The 22,221-nt window shown below is 39.3% G+C and overlaps 2 protein-coding genes across 2 annotated transcripts; both read left to right on the top strand.

The window, feature by feature from the left end:
* The first annotated feature begins 277 nt into the window (after nt 1-277).
* Nucleotides 278-1,252, top strand: LOC138444082 (olfactory receptor 6E1-like). The gene has a single exon (XM_069597410.1). It carries the CDS (start codon nt 278-280, stop codon nt 1,250-1,252), a length of 975 nt encoding a protein of 324 aa, XP_069453511.1.
* A 17,470-nt stretch (nt 1,253-18,722) lies between these two features.
* On the top strand, nt 18,723-19,697 carry LOC138444081 (olfactory receptor 6E1-like). Its single transcript, XM_069597408.1, has one exon. The coding sequence runs from the start codon at nt 18,723-18,725 to the stop codon at nt 19,695-19,697; it is 975 nt and encodes a 324-aa protein (XP_069453509.1).
* Nucleotides 19,698-22,221: the final 2,524 nt, after the last annotated feature.

Genomic DNA, 22,221 nt, shown 5'->3' with positions numbered 1-22,221 from the left:
AGGCAAAGGAATTGTTGAGGAACAGAAATAAAATTTCAGTTAACAAAAACAAGCGAGAATAACTTTTGGTTTAGGATGTTTACTTAGCATCCCTGACAACACCACTCTCTACCATGTAGAACCACCAAGGGCAATAAAAGAGACAAGTAGCCTCAAAGAGGCTCTGTTAATAAAAAATAAAAAAAAAAAAAAGGACTCCTACAACTCTAAATGATACATTCAGCACTTTTCCCTATAAATTCCAAGTGTCCTCAGATCCAGAACATCACGACTCCTGATGCTGCACACCTCTGATTGGTCATTCCCAGCAGAGGCCAGAGGAGCCACGGGGAACCACACCACTGTCACCGAGTTCATCCTGCTGGGGCTCTCACATGCCTGTGACCTGCAGATGCTCCTCTTCCTGGGGCTCCTCCTGACCTACCTCCTCACTCTACTGGGGAACCTGCTCATCGTGGTCCTCACCCTCATGGACAGGCGCCTCCACATCCCCATGTACTACTTCCTCCGCAGCTTTGCTGTCCTAGAGATCTGGTTCACCTCGGTCATCTTCCCCAAGATGCTGACCAACATCCTGACTGGAAACAGGACCATCTCCCTAGCCAGTTGCTTTCTCCAGTTTTTCCTCTATTTCTTCCTGGGCACCACAGAGTTCTTCCTACTGGCAGTGATGTCCTTTGACAGGTATGTGGCCATATGTAACCCCTTGTGTTATGTCACCATCATGAGCAAAAGGGTCTGTGTCCAGTTAGCTCTTTCTTCATGGATCACGGGATTCCTTCTTATAGCCATTCCATGTTCCATCATATTTCAGCAGCCATTCTGTGGTCCCAATATCATTGATCATTTCTTCTGTGACAGCTTTCCACTCCTGGAACTCATATGTGCAGACACAAGTCTGATTGAGCTTCTGGGTTTCATTCTGGCCAACATCTGCCTCCTGGGCACTCTGTCCGTGACGGCCACCTGCTATGGCCACATCCTCCACACCATCCTGCACCTCCCCGCAGCCAAGGAGAGGTGGAAAGCCTTCTCAACCTGTTCCTCCCACATCACTGTTGTCTCTCTCTTCTATGGCAGCTGCATCTTCATGTATGTCCGGTCAGGCAAGGGCGGCCAGGGGGAGGATAGGAACAAGCTGGTGGCCTTGCTCAACACCGTGGTGACCCCAGTGCTCAATCCCTTCATCTACACCCTGAGGAACAAACAGGTGAAGCAGGTGTTTAGGGAGCAGGTAAACAAGCTCTTCTAATAAACCTGTGGATCCAAGAGGCTGTACATAGGATCCCCAGTCAAGCTAAGGGAGCATCAGGCCTCTGCAACAGATGGAGGCTTTCTCATCCAGAAAAAGCTTGATGACATGTTTCTGGGGTCCCAGTCACTGTGAAACTCAGCATCAACTCATAAGCTCTGTGGCCCCTCAAGGCATTTTTAGTAATTATCAGATCTGAGTATTTCTCTTCATTCCACCAACATCTGCTTGGCTTCCCAGCAGAATATAAGCTCTCTGATAGCAGGTACTAGCTCTTTAGAGAAGGGCACAGCAACCCGCTCCTATATTCTTGCCTGGAGAATCCCATTACAGAGGAGTCTGGGAGGCTACAATCCATAGGGTCACAAAGAGTGGGACATGACTGAAGCAACTTAGCAGGCACGCATGCACGCACTAGCTCTGTAATTCACCATAAGCCTCTAACACCAATCTATAGTCATAGGTAATATCCATACTCAGAAAGTAATGTCTGGCCTATTGCTTTGTGTCTGTTTATCTAACAATTTGAGGAGAGGAGACCAGTCCTCATTTAGCACTGTTCTCATTTCACACTTATATTCTTGCCACAGGTACACATCAGTAAAAATTCAAAAAAAAAAAAAAAGAAAAAAAAGGCTAGCTGCTTATTATCTTGCACATAACCTACTTATGCCTTGTTTAGTAGAAAAATTCATAGAAATTCTTCATTCCTATTTACAAAGACTCCTCCTCTTTCTGGTTGGTTACTTCCTTGAGCCCCAGTTTTCTCATCTATAAAATGGGGATGACAATGGCCATTCCAAAGGATTATGATAAAAGTCAAATGAGATACTCTATGCAAGAAACTTAAATAGTGACAGGAGCCTAATAAGTCTCACTAAATGTTAGTTCTTTTCATCTATCTCTCATCTTACTTTTCCTCTCTTCCTTTTGAATTTCACACCAGTTGCTAACAAAAGCTTTTCTGTTTGAAATGCTATAAATTTTATATTCTGAATGTCATATTAATCTTATACAAGCTAAATACAGTATGTAACCTATGAAACTTGTTACCAACCTGTTCAATATTTTAATGAAAATTAAGTCATTGGTAAATAATCAAATATTAATTAAATAATGGAATTCACATGTTAATTTATTCTGAAATAATTATTATATGAATACTATATTCAGGGAAATGCACATTTCATTGATAACACTTAATTTATCCTTTGACTAGAATTTGAAATCTAATAAGGAAGATATACATAACTATAATGTAGGGCATAAAATGATCTATGTAAGAAAATACCATGGGTAGCTCTTCAGCAACAAATAGGAAAACCAGGAGGAAATGGATGAATCCCTAAAAAAAGAGAATTTTTAAAAATCTAAAAAGAAATAGAAAACTTAACTGGCCCAATTGCAACAGAAAGATTTCCAAAAAAGGGTTATATAGCCACTATAAATTAAAAAACTATGTTCTCAACAACAAACACAAACAATCCTTCTACAAATGGCTAACAAGTACATGAAAAGATGTGTAGCATCACTAATCATTACAGAAATGCAAATTAAAATCACAATGAAATATTACTTTATATCTATTAAGATGAATATTATTTAAAACATTTTTATGAACAGATTACACCAAATATTGTCAAGAATGTGGATAAATTAGAACTCTCATGCTTTGCTGATGAGAGTGCAAAATGATGCAGCCACTGTGGAAAACAGTATGGCAGTTCCTAAATAAAGTAAACATAGATTTATCATATCATCCAGCAATCTCACTTCCAGACATAAACCCCAAAGAATTGAAAATAAGGGCCTGAACAGATATTTGTATATCCATGTTCATAGCAACATTATTCACAATAGCCGAAAAGGTGGAAACAACTCTAATGTCCACAGATTGAATGAGTGGATAAACAAAATGTGGTATGTACATACAATGGAATATTGTTCAGCCTTAAAAGAAATGGAACTCTGATAAATAAAACTCTACAACATGAAGGAAACTTGAAGACATTATACTAAGTGAAATAAACAAGACATAAAAGGAAAAATATAGTAGGATTCCATTAATATGAGGTATCACTTCAGTTCAGTCATTCAGTCACGTCTGACTCTTTGCAACCCCATGAACCACAGCACGCCAGGCCTCCCTGTCCGTCAGCAACTCCCAGAGTCCACCCAAACCCATGTCCATTGAGTCAGTGATGCCATCCAACCATCTCATCCTCAGTCATCCCCTTCTCCACCTGCCCTCAATCTTTCCCAGAATCAGGGTCTTTTCAAATGAGTCAGCTCTTCACATCAGGTGGCCAAAGTATTGGAGTTTCAGCTTCAACATCAGTCCTTCCAGTGAACACCCAGGACTGATCTCCTTTAGGATGGACAGTTTGGATCTCCTTGCAGTCCAAGGGACTCTCAAGACTCTTCTCCAACACCACAGTTCAAAAGCATCAATTCTTCTGCGCTCAGCTTTCTTTATAGTCCAACTCTCACATCCATACATGACTACTGGAAAAACCATGGCCTTGACTAGATGGACCTTTGTTGACAAAGTAATGTCTCTGCTTTTTAATATGCTGTCTAGGTCGGTCATAACTTTCCTTCCAAGGAGTAAGAGGCTTTTAATTTCATGGCTGCAGTCACCATCTGCAGTGATTTTGGAGCCCAGAAAAATAAAGTCAGCCACTGCTTCCACTGTTTCCCCATCGATTTGCCATGAAGTGATGGGACTGAATGCCATGATCTTAGTTTTCTGAATGTTGAGCTTTAAGTCAACTTTTGCACTCTCCTCGTTCACTTTCATCAGGAGGCTCTTTAGTTCTTTTTCACTTTCTGCCATCAGGGTGGTGTCATCTGCATATCTGAGGTTATTGATATTTCTCCCAGCAATCTTGATTCCAGCTTGTGCTTCTTCCAGTCCAGCGTTTCTCATGATGTACTCTGCATAGAAGTTAAATAAGCAGGGTGACAATATACAGCCTTGACATACTCCTTTTCCTATTTGGAACCAGTCTGCTGTTCCATGTCTAGTTCTAACTGTTGCTTTCTGACCTGCATACAGGTTTCTCAAGAGGCAGGTCAGGTGGTCTGGTATTCCCACCTCTTTCAGAATTTTCCACAGTTTACTATAGCGTGATCAAAATCATAGAGACAGAAAATAGAATGGTGGTTACCAGGAAGTGTGGGTAGGAATACAGAGTCACTATTTAATGGATACCGAATTTTAGTTCGGGATGATGAAAAAGTTCTGGAGATACATAATGGTGATTTCACAACAATGATAATGTACTTGATGCCAACAAACAGTACACTTTAAAGTGGTTAAAATGATAAATTTTGGGCATGCAAGAGTAAACGCGCAGTGGGATGGCCCAGGATGGTCAACGAGTTTTGCATGAGAGGACAGGTGAGCGGGTGGTATGAGGGTTTGGCTCCTGGTCACCATCAGGGTGGGCTCCTACAGTCCCTGGGGAGGGGGCTCCTGCCAAAGATCAAGCCCTGAGCCTTTGGAGTGGGAGCACTGACTCCAAGACCCTACACTCCCAGAGAACTAACCCTAGGGAGTATCAAATCATGAGAACTCACACAAAGGAAACCAGTTGAATAAAAGACCCAGCATCACCCAACCACCAGTAGCACCCTGTGCAGGATGCCTTATCTAAACAACAAACAAAACAAAAGTAAAATCCCAATCATCAGCAAACATGATCACCATCTCACTCAGCCTTGCCCATCAGAGGAAAAAAAAAAAAAAAAACAAAGAAAAACTCAGCACAAATCTCACCCTATACAAAGCTTACACAAACCACTGGACAAACCTTAAGAGGACAGAAACCAAAAGAAAGAAATAATTCAACCTTCTTCAAGGAAAGAATTCAACTTTCGTTGAAGCCTGGGAAAAGGAGACCTCAAACACAATAAGTTTTTTTAAAAAAATGGAAAGGTAGAGAAATACTACACAAATGAAGAAACAAATTAAAAACACAGAAGTCCAAATAAATGAAGAGGAAATAGGCAAACTAAACGCTGGGCTGGAGGAAGCACAAGCTGAAATCATGATTGCTGGGAGAAATATCAATAACCTCAGATATGCATATGGCACTACCCTTATGGCAGAAAATGAAGAAGAACTAGACAGCCTCTTGATGAAACTTAAAGTGGAGAGTGAAAAAGTTGGCTTAAATCTCAACATTCAGAAAACTAAGATCATGGCATTAGGTCCCATCACTTCATGGCAAATCGATGGGGAAACAGTGGAAGCAGTGGCTGACTTTATTTTTCTGGGCTCTAAAATCACTGCAGATGATGATTGCAGCAATGAAATTAAAAGATGCTTTCTCCTTGGAAGGAAAGTTATGATCAAACTAGACAGCATATTAAAAAGCAGAGACATTACTTTGTCAACAAAGGTCCATCTAGTCAAGGCCATGGTTTTTCCAGTAGTCATGTATGGATGTGAGAGTTGGACTATAAAGAAAGCTGAGCGCAGAAGAATTGATGCTTTTGAACTGTGGTGTTGGAGAAGAGTCTTGAGAGTCCCTTGGACTGCAAGGAGATCCAAACTGTCCATCCTAAAGGAGATCAGTCCTGGGTGTTCACTGGAAGGACTGATGTTGAAGCTGAAACTCCAATACTTTGGCCACCTGATGAGAAGAGCTGACTCATTTGAAAAGACCCTCATGCTTGGAAAGATTGAGGGCAGGTGGAGAAGTGGACGACAGAAGATGAGATGGTTGGATGGCATCACCAACTCGATGGACATGGGTTTGGGTGGACTCTGGGAGTTGGTGATGGACAGGGAGGCATGGTGTCCTGTGGTTCATGGGATCGCAAAGAGTCGGACATGACTGAGTGACTGAACTGAACTGAACCTGAAAAAGAATTCAGAATAATGATAGTAAAGATGATCAAAAATCTTGAAAACAAAGTGGAGAAAACGCAAGAATCAATTAACAACAACCTAGAAGAATTAAAGAATAAACATACAGAGACAAACAACACAATTACTGAAATTGAAAGTACTCTAGAAGGAATCAATAGCAGAATATCTGAAGCAGAAGAATGAATCAGTGAGCTGGAAGATAAAATGGTGGAAATAACTTCTGAAGAGCATAATAAGGTAAAAAGAATGAAAAGAACTGAGGACAATCTCAGAGACCTCTGGGACAATATCAGATGCACCAACATTTGAATTATAGGAGTCCCAGAAGAAGAAGAGAAAAAGAAAGGGTATGAGAAAATTTTTGAAGAGATTATAGTTGAAAATTTCCCCAACGTGGAAAAGGAAATAGTCGATCAAGTCCAAGAGGCACAAAGAGTCCCATAAAGGATAAACCCAAGGAGAAACATGCCAAGACACATACTAATCAAACTAACAGACTAAACACAAAGAAAGAATATTAAAAGCAGCAAGGGAAAAGCAACAAGTAACATACAAGGGAAACCCCATATGTTTAACAGCTGATCTTTCAGCAGAAACTCTGCAGGGCAGAAGGGAACGGCAGGATATATTTAAAGTACTGAAAGGGGAAAATCTACAACCAAGATTACTGTACCCAGCAAGGATCTCATTCAAAATCGATGGAGAAATAAAAAGCTTTTCAGACAAGGAAAAGTTAAGAGAATTCAATACCTCCAAACCAGCTTTACAATAAATGTTAAAGGGACTTATATAGTCAAGGAATACAAAAGAAGAAAAAGATCTATAAAATCAACCCCAAACAATGAAGAAAATGGAAATAGGAACATGTATATCAATAATTACTTTAAATGTAAATGGATTAAATGCTCCAACCAAAAGACACAGAGTGACTGAATGGATACAAAAACAAGACCCATATATATGCTGTCTACAAGAAACCCACTTCAGACATAAAGATACATATAGACTGAAAGTGAGAGGATGGAAAAATATATTCCATGCAAATGGGAACCAAAAGAAAGCTGGAGTAGCAATCCTCATATCAGACAAAATAGACCTTAAAATAAAGAAAATTACAAGAGACAACGAAGGGCACTACATAACAATCAAGGGATCAGTCCGAGAGGAAGACATAACAATTGTAAATACCTATGCACCTAACATAGGAGCACCTCAACCCAGAAGACAACACTAACAGACATAAAAGGAGAACTTGACAGTAACACAATAACAGTAGGAGACTTTAACACCCCACTCACACCAATGGACAGATCATCAAAACAGAAAATTAACAAGGCAACACAAGTCTTCAATGATACATTAGATAAGATGGATTTCATTGATATCTTCAGGACATTCCATCCAAATGCAAAAGAATACACCTTCTTCTCAAATGCACATGAAACATTCTCCAGGATAGACCATATCTTGGGGGACAAATCAAACCTCAGTAAATTTAAGAAAATTGAAATCGTATCAAGCATCTTCTCTGACCACAATGCTATGAGACTAGATATTAATTACAAGAAAAAAACTGTAAGAAACACAAACACATGGAGATTAAACAACATGTTTCTAAATAACCAATAGGTTACTGAAGAAATCAAAAGGGAAATCAAAAAATTTCTAGAAACAAATGATAATAAAAACATGACAACTCAAAACCTATGGGATTCAGCAAAAGCAGTTCTAAGAGGGAAGTTTATAGCAATGCAATCCTACCTCAAGAAACAAGAGAAACATCAAATAGACAACCTCATTTTACACCTAAAACAACTGGAAAAAGAAGAACAAAAAAAAAACCCAAAAATTCGTAGAAGGAAAGAAATCATAAAGATCTGAGCAGAAATAAATGAAAAAGAAAATAAAAGAAACAATAGTAAAGATTAATAAAACTAAAAACTGGTTCTTTGAGAAAATAAACAAAATTGACAAACCTCTAGCCAGACTCATCAAGAAAAAATGAGAGAAGGATCAAATCAACAAAATTCAAAATGAAAAAGGAGAGGTTACAAAAGACAATGAAGAAATACAAAGGATTATAAGAGACTATTATGAACAACCATATGGCAAGAAAATGGATAACCTGGAAGAAATGGACAGATTCTTAAGAAAGTTCGATATTCCAAGACTGAACCAGGAAGAAATAGAAATTATGAACCACCCAATTACAAGCACTGAAATGGGAGCTGTGATCAAAAATCTCCCAAAAAACAAAAGCCCAGGACCAGATGGCTTCACAAGAGAATTCTATCAAACATTTAAAGAAGAGCTAATGACTATCCTTCTAAAACTCTTTCCAAAAATTGCAGAGGAAGGAACACTTCCAAACTCACCCTACGAGGCCACATCACCCTGATACCAAAACCAGACAAAGACAACACAAAAAAAGAAAACTACAGGCCAATAGCACTGATGAACATAGATGCAAAAATCCTCAACAAAATTTTAGCAGACAGAATTCAACAACACATCCAAAAGCTCATACACCATGATCAAGTTGGGTTTATTCCAGGGATGCAAGGATTCTTCAATATATGCAAATCAATCAATGTGATACACAAGTTGTATAAAAAATTGGAAGATAAAAACCATATGATAATCTCAATAGATTCAGAAAAAGCTTTTGACAAAAGTCAGCACCCATTTATGATTAAAACTCTTCAAAAAATGGGCAAAGAAGTAACCTACCTCAACATAGTAAAGGCCAGATATGTAAGCCTACAGCAAACATTCTCAATGGCGAAAAACTGAAAGCATTCCCCCCAGGATCAGGAACAAGACAAGGGTGTCCATTTTGCCACTATTATGCAACATAGTTCTGGAAGTCCTAGGTACAGCAACCAGAGAAGGAAAAGAAATAAAAGGAATCCAGATCAGAAGAAGTAAAGAAGAAAAGAAGAAGTAAAGCTCTCACTGTTTGCAGATGACATAGAAAACTCTAAAGACAGTATCAGAAAATTACTAAAGCTAATCAGTGAATTTAGCAAAGTTGCAGGATACAAAATTAATACACAGAAATCACTTTCATTTCTATATACTAACAATGAAATATCAGAAAGGGAAATTAAGGAATCAATCCCATTCACCATTGCAACAAAAAGAATTAAATATCTAGGAATAAATTTACCTAAGGAGACAAAAGAACTGTACACAGAAAATTATAAGACACTGATGAAAGAAATCAAAGATGACATAAACAGATAGAGAGATATTCCATGTTCCTGGATAGGAAGAATCAATATTGTGAAAATGACTAAACTGCCAAATACAATCTATAGATTCAATGTGATCCCTATCAAATTACCAATGGCATTTTTCACAGAACTAGAACAAAAAATTTCACAACTCATATGGAAACACAAAAGACCCTGAATAGCCAAAGCAGTCTTGAAAAAGAAGAGTGGAGCTTGAGGAATCAACCTTCCTGGCTTCAGATTATACTACAAAGCTACAGTCATCAAAACAGTATGGTCCTGGCACAAAAACAGAAATATAGACCAATGGAACAAGATAGAAAGCCCAGAAATAAACCCATGCACCTATGGGTACCTTATTTTTGACAAAGGATGCAAGAATATACAATGGGGCAAAGACAGCCTCTTCAATAAATGGTGCTGGAAAAACTGGACAGCTATATGTAAAAGAATGAAATTAGAACACTTCCTAACACCATACACAAAGATAAACTTAAAATGGATTAAAGACCTAAATGTAAGACCAGAAACTATAAAACTCTTAGAGGAAAATATAGGCAGAACACTCGATGGCATAAATCAAAGCAAGATCCTCTATGACTCACCTCCTAGAGTAATGGAAATAAAAACAAAAGTAAACAAGTGGGACCTGATTAAACTTAAAAGCTTTTACACAGCAAAGGAAACTATAAGCAAGGTGAAAAGACAACCCTTTGAATGCAAGAAAATAACAGCAAATGAAACAACTGACAAAGTACTAATTTCCAAAATATACAAGCAGCTCATACAACTCAATACCAGAAAAACAAATAAACCAATCAAAAGTGGGAAAAAGACCTAAACAGACATTTCTCCAAAGAAGACATACAAATGGCTAACAAACACATGAAAAGATGCTCAACATCACTCATTATTAGAGAAATGCAAATCAAAACTACAATGAGACATCACTTCACACTGGTCATAATAGCCATCACCAAAAAGTCTGCAAATAATAAATGCTGGAGAGGCTGCGGAGAAAACGGAATGCTCTTGCACTATTGGTGGTTATGTAAATTGATACAGCCACTATGGAAGACGATATGGAGATTCCTGAAAAAACTAGGAAATAAAACCACCATATGACCCAGCAACCCCACTCCTAGGCATTTACCCTGAGGAAACCCAAATTGAAAGAGACACATGTATCCCATTGTTCATTGTACCCCTATTTACAATAGCTAGAATATGGAAGCAACCTAGATGTCCATCAACAGATGAATAGATAAAGAAGTTGTGGTATATATGCTGCTGCTGCTAAGTCGCCTCAGTCATGTCCAACCGTGCGACCCCGTAGACGACAGTCCACCAGGCTCCACCATCCCTGGGATTCTCCAGGCAAGAACACTGGAGTGGGTTGCCATTTCCTTCTCCAATGCATGAAAGTGAAAAGTGAAAGTGAAGTCACTCAATCGTGTCCGACTCTTGGCAACCCCATGGACTGTAGCCTACCAGGCTTTTCCATCCATGGGATTTTCCATGCAAGAGTACTGGAGTGGGATGCCATCACCTTCTCCATGTGGTATATATACACAATGGAATATTCACTTCAGTTCCGTCGCTCAGTCGTGTCCGACTCTTTGCGACCCCATGAACTGCAGCACGCCAGGCCTCCCTGTCCATCACCAACTCCCGGAGTTCACTCAAACTCAGGTCCATCAAGTTGGTGATGCCATCCAGCCATCTCATCCTCTGTCGTTCCCTTATCCTCCTGCCCCTAATCCCTCCCAGCATCAGAGTCTTTTCCAATGAGTCAACATTTCGCATGAGGTGGCCAAAGTATTGGAATTTCAGCTTTAGCATCATTCCTTCCAAAGAACAACCAGGACTGATCTCCTTTAGAATGGACTGGTTGGATCTCCTTGCAGTCCAAGGGACTCTCAAGAGTCTTCTCCAACACCACAGTTCAAAAGCATCAATTCTTCGGCACTCAGCTTTCTTCACAGTCCAAGTCTCACATCCATACACGACTACTGGAAAAACCATAGCCTTGACTAGACGGACCTTTGTTGGCAAAGTAATGTCTCTGCTTTTTAATATGCTATCTAGGTTGGTCATAACTTTCCTTATTACTCAGCCATAAAAAAGGAACTCATTTGTGTCAGTTCTAATAAAGTGAATGAACCTAAAACCTATTATACAGAATGAAATCAGAAAGAGAAAGATAAATATCATATTCTAACGCATACATATGGAATCCAAAAACATGATACTGAAGAATTTATTTACAAGGAAACAATGGAGAAACTGGGATTTTGGAGAAATTGGGATTCACTCCAATCCCAAAGAAAGGCAATGCCAAAGAATGTTCAAACTACCACACAACTGCACTCATTTCACACGCTAGTAAAGTAATGCTCAAAATTCTCCAAGCCAGGCTTCAGCAATACGTGAACTATGAACTTCCGAATGTTCAAGCTGGTTTTAGAAAAGGCAGAGGAACCAGAGATCAAATTGCCAACATCCGCTGGATCATCAAAAAAGCAAGAGAATACCAGACCACCTGACCTGCCTCTTAAGAAACCTGTATGCAGGTCAGGAAGCAACAGTAAGAACTGGACATGGAACAACAGACTGGTTCCAAATAGGAAAAGGAGTACGTCAAGGCTGTATATTGTCACCCTGCTTATTTAACTTATATGCAGAGTACATCATGAGAAATGCTGGGCTGGAGGAAGCACAAGCTAGAATCAAGATTGCCAGGAGAAATATCAATAACCTCAGATAAGCAGATGACACCACCCTTATGGTAAAAAGTGAAGAAAAACTAAAGAGCCTCTTGATGAAAGTGAAAGAGGAGAGTGCAAAAGTTGGCATAAAGCTCAATATTCAGAAAATGAAGATTGTGGCATTCGGTCCCATCACTTCATGGCAAATAGATGGGGAAACAGTGGAAACAGTGGCGGACTTTATTTTCCTGGGCTCCAAAATCACTGCAGATGTTGATTGCAGCCATGAAATTAAAAGACGCTTTCTCCTTGGAAGGAAAGTTATGACCAACCTAGATAGCATATTCAAAAGCAGAGACATTACTTTGTCAACAAAGGTCCATCTAATCAAAGTTATGGTTTTTCCAGTAGTCATGTATGGATGTGAGACTTGGACTGTGAAGAAAGCTGAGTGCCGAAGAATTGATGCTTTTGAACTGTGGTGTTGGAGAAGACTCTTGAGAGTCCCTTGGACTGCAAGGAGATCCAACCAGTCCATTCTAAAGGAGATCAGTCCTGGGTGTTCATTGGAAGGACTGATGTTGAAGCTGAAACTCCAATACTTTGGCCACCTGATGCAAACAGCTGACTCATTGGAAAAGACCCTGATGCTAGGAATGATTGAGGGCAGGAGGAAAAGGGGACGACAGAGGATGAGATGGTTGGATGGCATCACTGACTCAATGGACATGGGTTTGGGTGGACTCCGGGAGTCGGTGATGGACAGGGAGGCCTGACGTCCTGCAGTTCATGGGGTTGCATAGAGTCGGACATGACTGAGCTACTGAACTGAACTGAATGGAGAAACAGACATAGAGAATAGACTTATGGACATGGGGTAAGGGGGGAAGAAGGCGAGATGTATGGAAAGAGTAACATGGAAACTTACATTACCGTATGTAAAATAGATAGCCAATGGGAATTGGCTGTATGGCTCAGGAAACTCAATCAGGGGCTCTGTATCAACTTAGAGTGGTGGGATGGGGAGGAAGATGGGAGGGAGTTTCCAAAGGGACTGAATATATGTATACCTATGACTGATTCATGTTGAGGTTTGACAGAAAACAGCAAAATTCTATAAAGCAATTATCCTTCAATAAAAAATAATAATTTTTTAAATGATAAATTTTATATTATTACGCATTTTACCACAATAATAAAAGTACTTCTTGCTCAGATCAAAAGCAAAACTATATTACCTTTGAGTCGGTCTCTTTCTTTTATTTCCCAAAGTCAATACATTAGCAAATTCTGTGGATTATACATTCAAAATAGCTATCACATTTACCACTTCTTACCACCACACTAACATCTTTGTGCATACCACCTTCCCCTTCCTCTAGGATATCTATCCACTAGAGCCAACTCAATCCCACCCCATATCCCTGGTGGAGGACAAAGTTAGCAAACACAGATAAAGGGGAGGTCTCCTCGCATAGTCAACAGAGAGGATGCCAAAACCACACACCCTTTCTCTCTGAAGTTCTCCTGCCTGAAATAGGCCTTATGTGAAGAAAGGAATACATTTTCACTTTAAGTGACGTTCAAAATTTAACAGTTATATGGGTTCAGATAATTTAATAATTCCATTCTTTGAACAAATGGTAAATGAAGGACTTCTAAAATTATATGTATGCCCAGAAAATTTACAAAACTGTCCTGAATTTTATCCAAGGTCAAGGAAGAAATAATTACATGAACAGGTTTAAATGGGCATTCAAGAAGGAGGTAGACGGAAGAATGTAAAATACAAATAAAAGATTATTTTCTATAATAAACAAAGACAAACTACCCAAGAGATAAATGAGATAAGTATATACATAGACCCCTGACAGAAGAGTAAACCCGAAGGGCCCATATACAAGTGAAAAGATGTTCAACTTACTAACGGTCATTGTTTAGTCAGTAACTTGTGTCCAACCCTTTGGTGACCTCCATGGAATGAAGTTGCCAAACTCCTCTTGTCCATGGGATTTCCCAGGCAAGAATACTGAAGTAGGTTGCCATTTCTTTCTCCAGGGGATCTTCCTAACTCAGGGATCCAACTTGTGTCTCTGCATTGCCAAGATGATGCTTTACCATTGAACCACCAAGGAAAAGTGAAGTCGCTCAATTATGTCTGACTCTTTGAGACCCCATGGACTGTAGCCCACCAGGCTCTGCTGTCCATGGAATTTTCTAGGCAAGAGTACTGGAGTGGGTTGCCATTTCCTTCTCCAGGGGATCTTCCCGATTATACTAATGGTCAGGATAACTCATTAAAATGAGTTTTATTTTTAAATAAAATGTTTTATTGTAAAGAAATTCAAACCTTTGATGTTAAAGAATTTTAGACATCTAATCCAATCCCAAAGAAGTGCAATGTCAAAGAATGTTCAAACAACGGCGTACTAAACTCATTTCATATGCTAGCCAGGTAATGCGCAAATCCTACAAGCTAGGCTTCAACAGTACGTGAACCAAGAACTTCCAGATGTACAAGCTGGATTTAGAAAAAGCAGGAGAACCAGAGACCAAATTGCCAACATATGTAAGATCATACAAAAAGCAAGAGAATTACAGGAAAACATCTACTTCTGCTTCATTGACTATGCTAAAGACTGTTGGATCACAACACACTGCAGAAAATTCCTAAAGAGATGGGAATACTGGCCCACCTTACCTGTTCCTGTGAAATCTGAATGGAGGTCAAAACAAAAACAAAAACAGTTGCAACCAAATACAGAGTAACAGACTGGCTCAAAATTGGGAAAGGAGTATGTCAAGGCTGTGTATTTTCACTCTGCTTATTTAACTTGTATGCAGAGTACATCATGCGAAATGCTGGTCTGAATAAAGCACAAGCTGGAATCAAGATTGCCAGGAGAAATATCAGTAACCTCAGACATGTAAATGACACCACAGAAAATGAAGAACTAAACAGCCACTTGATGAAGGTGAAAAAGCTGGCTTAAAACTCAACATTCAAAAAACGAAGATCATGGGATCTGGTCTCATCACTTCATGGCAAATGCATCAGGGAAAAATAAAAACATTGACAGACTTTATTTTCTTGGGCTCCAAAATCACTGCAGATGGTGACTGCAGCCATGAGATTATAAGACACTTTCTCTTTGGAAGAAAAGCTATGACAAAGCTAAACAGCATATTAAAAAGCAGAGACATCACTTTGCACACAAAAGTCCATATATTCACAGCTATGAATGCCGGTGTTTCCGGCAGTCAAGTACAAATGTGAGATCTGAACCATAAAGAAAATTGAGTGCCGAAGAATTGATGCTTTTGAACCGTGGTCCTGGAGAAGACTCTTGAGAGTCCTTGGACAGCAAGGACATCAAGCCAGCCAATCCTAAAGGAAATAAACCTTGAATATTCATTGGAAGGACCGATGCTGAAACTGAAGCTCCAATACTTTGGCCACCTGATGCAAAGAGCCAACTCATTGGAAATGACCTGATGCTAGGAAAGACTGAGGACATGGGGAGAAGTGGACGACACAGGATGAGATGGTTGGATGGCATCATTGACTCAATGGATATGAGTTTGAGCAAACTACAGGACAGGGAACCCTGGCAGGCTGCAGTCCGTGGGGTCACAAGAGTTGGACATCTCTGAGTGAATGAAAAACAACTTTATGTAACTTCATCAGGAATATCTTTCCTCAAACTTCAGTCTGGTTCAGGATCTCCAATGTGGTCTTCTTCAGACACTAGTCTCAACAGTGTCTTATTATTTAATGATGTCTTCCCCACAAGACATTGCCTATATCTGGCATCTAGAGTCATACTTACCACACAATAACCACACCACAAAACTTATTGTATGTTTTAATAAATATGTTTCTTTGTTACAGTTAAAATTCATTAGAGGTTTCTCAGCTCTCGGTCAAAATAAAGTAAACTTTAATTCCAAAGTTGAAGAAAGTAAGAGGTTAGGGACTTTCTTAGATCTTATTACCACTGATGATAATGAATCTCCAGGGAAGCATAGCTCCATCCAGTAAGAGAATAACATGAATCTCTAAATTGGTTAAGTTTGAGCTCTGCACCTTCTGTATCTCTGAGTTTCCATGGAGACCAAACAGAACCCCAAGGAGTCCAAGCCTGATGCCAGCTCCACAAAGGCAAAGAGGCTGCCATTACTATTTCACCCAGAATTCTCTATGGACACCATACTCCTGGAAGGGCCAGAAATCTCTTAAGCCCAACTGAAAAGAATTTATACTAATCAGCATCTATCGATGTCTGTCTCTGCCTTACTATATGAGGGATGGAAGAATAATTAAATAGGTTTTCATGTCCATTTCCCCAGGAAATTGGTCCAGTGGTAACACAGTGATGGATCAGGAGCAATAGAAGCTTCCTGAGAAACTGGTGAAGTTCTGGGAATATCCAGAGATTGTTACTTTCTGAGGACAACTGAGAATATGTGGATGCTGAGAGTCAGGGAATATTTCTTAAGAGAGATTGGTTGTTGGAAAATAAGAATATTTGCAGACACTGTGTACAAGAGAACAGGACCTGTCTGTGCCCATGACCTGTAGAGCATGTTACAGCTCTAGCGCGCCCTTCACTTCGCACCTCTGGTGAGCCCCCAAGAAGTGTACTCCTCGGGCGACCCTGCAGGGTTGGGAGTTTCCTGTGAAAATCAGGAGTCTGCCCTCATCAGAACTGCCTTGAAGACAACTGAGCATCTCACCTAGTATCTAGTGAGGTAATCTACGTTGGTGCAGTTTTCGGTGTGGGGAAGGGGAACCTGATTCCTCTGGATGCTCTGGCTGGAAGCCTGCCATCTGTTTTCAGGTATCCACTGGCCGGCTGCGGCACAGCTCACTTCTCTGATTTTTTGCATCATTCTCAGTATCCTGACTCAGGAACAGCCGATGGCTCACAGAATCATTAAGACTTTTTTTTTCACTCTATTCATTGGCAGCCATTTATTTCCATTTTGTCTCAAACTGTTTCACCTAACCAGGAGTCCAAATGGGCTCATTTTGCTGGTTTCTTTTATGACTTTGAATTTAAGTTATTTTACAGTCAATAATAAAATAATAAAGAGACAGAACAAAAATCACCCACCATCCTCCCATCGTATTATGGCAATTATGCTCATTTTTCTGTGTTCTCATCCAATTCTTCCCCATATAAATACATATTTTACACAGCTATACTACACGGCATTACCATTTCTCTGAGGCAGGTGTATCACATTAGTTCCTGCTCCTGTCTCAGACAGAGTCAGCTTTTCCCCACAGAATCTTGCCTTTACCTGCCATTTCTATAAAGAACAACCAATGGCAAGAATGCCTACTTCTTTATCTAGAACCAGAGAGACACTGTTGAACAACATAAAAACTAGAAAACAAAAATCTTTTAGAAAAGACCAAGAAAACAAAGACATATTCTCTAAAATTGCAATTGAACCAAAAAATTCTAAATATGAGCATTTATCATTATTGTTAATATTACTTAGGAATTTATCCCAAAGAAATAGCCATCATGCCTAATCTACAAATGCATGTTCTCTCCTCTGATACAACAATTTTATAGCACATGAATCCCTCAAATAATATCAGCCAATAATATCTAACTAAATATAAGTAAATAACTAATATCTACTAAAAGGGTTTGTAATAGCATAAGAATAATTTGTTGTACTGATATGTGGGAAGCAAGGATGTTGAAAATAATAATCTGTGTGCATGACTATTCAAATCCATACACTGTAAATAATAGAAAAGTACAATAGAAATAAATCAGTATATTAATAGCAGTTGTCTCTGTAGGACTATAGGTGATTCTTTTCATTTTCTGTATATCTTAAAGTATCCATGATGATCTGATAATATTTTTATATTTTAAAACTTTTTGTTCAAATACACATTGCCCTAAATCCAGTATGTTTTCTCCAATTTTATTTTTACTTATCCTTAATTATCCTGCAAGAATATCAGCCAGAAAGGGAGAAATAAAAATAGCTAGCATTGCGTGACTACATGGTCAGTGGTCAACCTTGCGTTAGGTGTTGAGTATACATTACTAATTTAAATTCTGGAGAACTTTTCTCTTGTGAACTGTTTTATTCCCATTGAAGAAGCAGAGTTTTGTGAGGTTACAGAACTGGCTGCAGACAGATTAGTAAGTGTTGAAACTCAGCTGCACACACTCAGGTGCACACACGGAGTCTCTCTAACTGAAACAAGTTCTAGAGTAAATTTTCCATCAGTGTTTTTGATAAAGGTCTGTGATCAATGGATGCAGGATTTGCAGAGAAAATATTTTACTTTATTTGAGAGACCCCTTAAAACATTTGGACGAATACAGGAAAAGACATCATCTGATCAAGAAAAAATAAAGGGACACACACTTCCTAACATAAATAAGAAAAACAGAAAAAGAATTGGTAAAGGCAAAACTTTCCCCAAAGAATACCAGACAATTGAATCAATGTGACTTGATGCTAACTCACTGAGGGATCTGGACAACTGGCCTGAGAAGGGAGGAAAAGGGACCTGCAGGTTGAAGAAATAAAGGATTCCTTCAGCTCAAAATCCCTCTTTCCTTTCAGTTCCAAGTGTCCTCAGATCCCCCAGAACATCACGACTCCTGATGCTGCACACCTCTGATTGGTCATTCCCAGCAGAGGCCAGAGGAGCCACGGGGAACCACACCACTGTCACCAACTTCATCCTGCTGGGGCTCTCACATGCCTGTGAGCTGCAGATGCTCCTCTTCCTGGGGCTCCTCCTGACCTACCTGCTCACTCTACTGGGGAACCTGCTCATCGTGGTCCTCACCCTCATGGACAGGCGCCTCCACACCCCCATGTACTACTTCCTCTGCAACTTTGCTGTCCTAGAGATCTGGTTCACCTCGGTCATCTTCCCCAAGATGCTGACCAACATCCTGACTGAAAACAGGACCATCTCCCTGGCAGGCTGTTTCCTACAAAGTTTTCTCTATTTCTTCCTGGGCACCACAGAGTTCTTCCTACTGGCAGTGATGTCCTTTGACAGGTATGTGGCCATATGTAACCCCTTGCATTATGTCACCATCATGAGCAAAAGGGTCTGTGTCCAGCTAGTTCTTTCTTCATGGATCACAGGATTCCTTCTCAACATCATTCCAAGTTTCCTCACATTTCAGCAGCCATTCTGTGGTCCCAATATCATTGATCATTTCTTCTGGGACAGCTTTCCACTCCTGGAACTCATATGTGCAGACACAAGTCTGATTGAGCTTCTGGGTTTCATCCTGGCCAACGTCTGCCTCCTGGGCACTCTGTCCGTGACGGCCACCTGCTATGGCCACATCCTCCACACCATCCTGCGCCTCCCCGCAGCCAAGGAGAGGCAGAAAGCCTTCTCAACCTGTTCCTCCCACATCACTGTTGTCTCTCTCTTCTGTGGAAGCTGCATCTTCATGTATGTCCGGTCGGGCAAGGGCGGCCAGGGGGAGGATAGGAACAAGCTGGTGGCCTTGCTCAACACCGTGGTGACCCCAGTGCTCAATCCCTTCATCTACACCCTGAGGAACAAACAGGTGAAGCAGGTGTTTAGGGAGCAGGTGAACAAGCTCTTCTAATAAACCTGTGGATCCAAGAGGCTGTACATAGGATCCCCAGTCAAGCTAAGGGAGCATCAGGCCTCTGCAACAGATGGAGGTTTTCTCATCCAGAAAAAGCTTGATGACATGTTTCTGGGGTGCCAGTCACTGTGCAACTCAGCATCAACTCATAAGCTCTGTGGCCCCTTAAGGCAATTTGAGTAATTATCATATTTGTATATTTCTCTTCATTCCATCTATATGCCTGGCTTCCCAGCAGAATACAAATTCTTTGATGAGAGATACTGGCTCTGTAATTCACCATAAGCCTCAAAAACCAATCTGTTGTGATAGACCATATAAATACTCAGAAAGTACTTTCAGACTGATGTTGTGTTTCTGTTTCTCCAGCAATCTCAAGGGAGAGGAGAACACTGTTAACACGGTCCTCATCTTGTCACAGTAATATATTCCTAAGAATTCAAAAAATAAGGTTAGTTGTTTATTATCCCGCATATAAGCTAATACTAACTCTTTGTTTAGTATTAAAATTCACAGATATTCATCATTCCTATTCCAAGTAACCTGGTTGGTTACTTCCCTGAGCCCCTGTTTTTTTCATCTGTAAAATGAGGATCCGTTTCAAAGGATTATGACAAAAGTCAAATGAGACACTCTGCAAGAATCTTAAATAGTGACTGGCACATAAGTCTCACTAAATGTTAGTTTCTTTCATTTGTATCTCATCCTACCTTCCCTCTCTTCCTTTTAAATTTCACACTCAACAAAACTTTTCTGTTTGGAATACTATAAATTTTATATTCAGGATATCCTATTTATCTTATACAAAGTTAAATACAGTATTAAACCTATTGAAATTTGTTACTAAGATGTTCATTATTTTCATGAAAATGAAAATTCAGTCATATTGGTAAATAATCAAATATTAACTAAATAATGAGACCAATTCACATGTTAACTTATCCCAAAATAATTATTACATGAATGCCATGTTCAAGGAAATGCACATTTCAGTGGATAACACTTAATTTATGCTTTCAAATTTGAAATCTAATAAGGAAGATAGAAAGGACACAAATAACTACATTTTAGGGTATAAAATGATCTTTGTAAGAAAATACCACAGGTAACTCTTCAATAACAAATAGGAAAACCTGGAGAAAATGGACGAATCCCTAGAGAATGAGAATTTTCCAAAATGTAAGAAGAAATAGAAAACTTAATTAACCCAATTACCATAGAAAGATTTCAAGAAAGGATTATATACCTACTATAAACTAAAAACTATGTTTTCAATAACAACAATAACTCTTCTTCAAATGGCTAATGAGTACATGAAAAGATGTGCAGCATCACCAATCATTAGGGAAATGCAAATTAAAATCACAATGAAATACTATTTTATCACCATAAAGATGGATATTATTTTTAAAAATTTTCTTGAACAGATTATACCAAGTGTTGGCAAGGATATGGATAGATTAGAATTCTGGTGCATTGCTGATGAGAGTATAAAATGATTCAGCCACTGTGGAAAACATTATGGCAGTTCCTAAATAAGGTAAACAGAGATTTACCCTATCATCCAGCAATCTCACTTCTAGACATAAACCCAAAAGAATTGAAAGTAAGGAACTTGAATGGATATTTTTACATCTGTGTTCACAGCAGCATTATTCACAACAGCCAAAAAGGTAGAAACAACTCAAATGTCCATGGACAAATGAATGGATAAACAAAATGCGGTATGTACATACATTGGAATATTATTCCGCCTTAAAAAGAAATGGAATTCTGATAAGTTAAATGCTACAACATGGAGGAAACTTGAAGACATATGGTAAGTGAAATAAGCAAGACATAAGAGGACAAATATAATCAGATTCCACAATATGAGGTATAGAGTAAGCAAAAAAAAAAAAAAATCATAGAGACAGAATGTAGAATGGTAGTTACCAGGAAGTATGGGTAGGAATGGAGAGTTATTATTTGATGAATATAAAATTTCAGCTTGGGATGATGAAAAAGGTCTGGACATGGATAAATGGGGATGATCTCACAACAATGTGAATGTACTTGACACCACCAAACAGTGCACTTTAAAATGGTTAAAATGATAAATTTTATATTATTATGTATTTTACCCAATAAGAAAAGTACAGATTCCAGGTCAAAAACAAAACTGCATTACTTTGACTTCCTCCCTTTCTCTTATTTCTCAGTCAATCCATCAGCAAATTCTGTGAATTACACATTCAAAATATGTACTAAATCCACCATTTCTCACCACCACCACTACCATCTTTGCCCATATAACCTTCTTCTTCCTCTAGGAAATCCATCCCTACTTGCCACACCAAGCCCATGCCCATATCTCTGGAGGAGGACAGGGTTAGCAAACTCAGGTGAGGGGGAGGTGGACTTGCATAGTTAACACAGAGGAAGCCGAAACCACACACCCTTTCTCTCTGAAGATTTCCTGCCTGAAACAGGCCTTATGCATCAACAGAAATACAATTTACTTTATATGAAGTTCAAAACT

This window comes from Ovis canadensis, chromosome 7 (assembly GCF_042477335.2).
Source record: "Ovis canadensis isolate MfBH-ARS-UI-01 breed Bighorn chromosome 7, ARS-UI_OviCan_v2, whole genome shotgun sequence".
Taxonomy (NCBI): Eukaryota; Metazoa; Chordata; class Mammalia; order Artiodactyla; family Bovidae; genus Ovis; species Ovis canadensis.
Note: the sequence above shows the minus strand (reverse complement) of the source record. Positions and strands in the feature narration are given on the sequence as shown.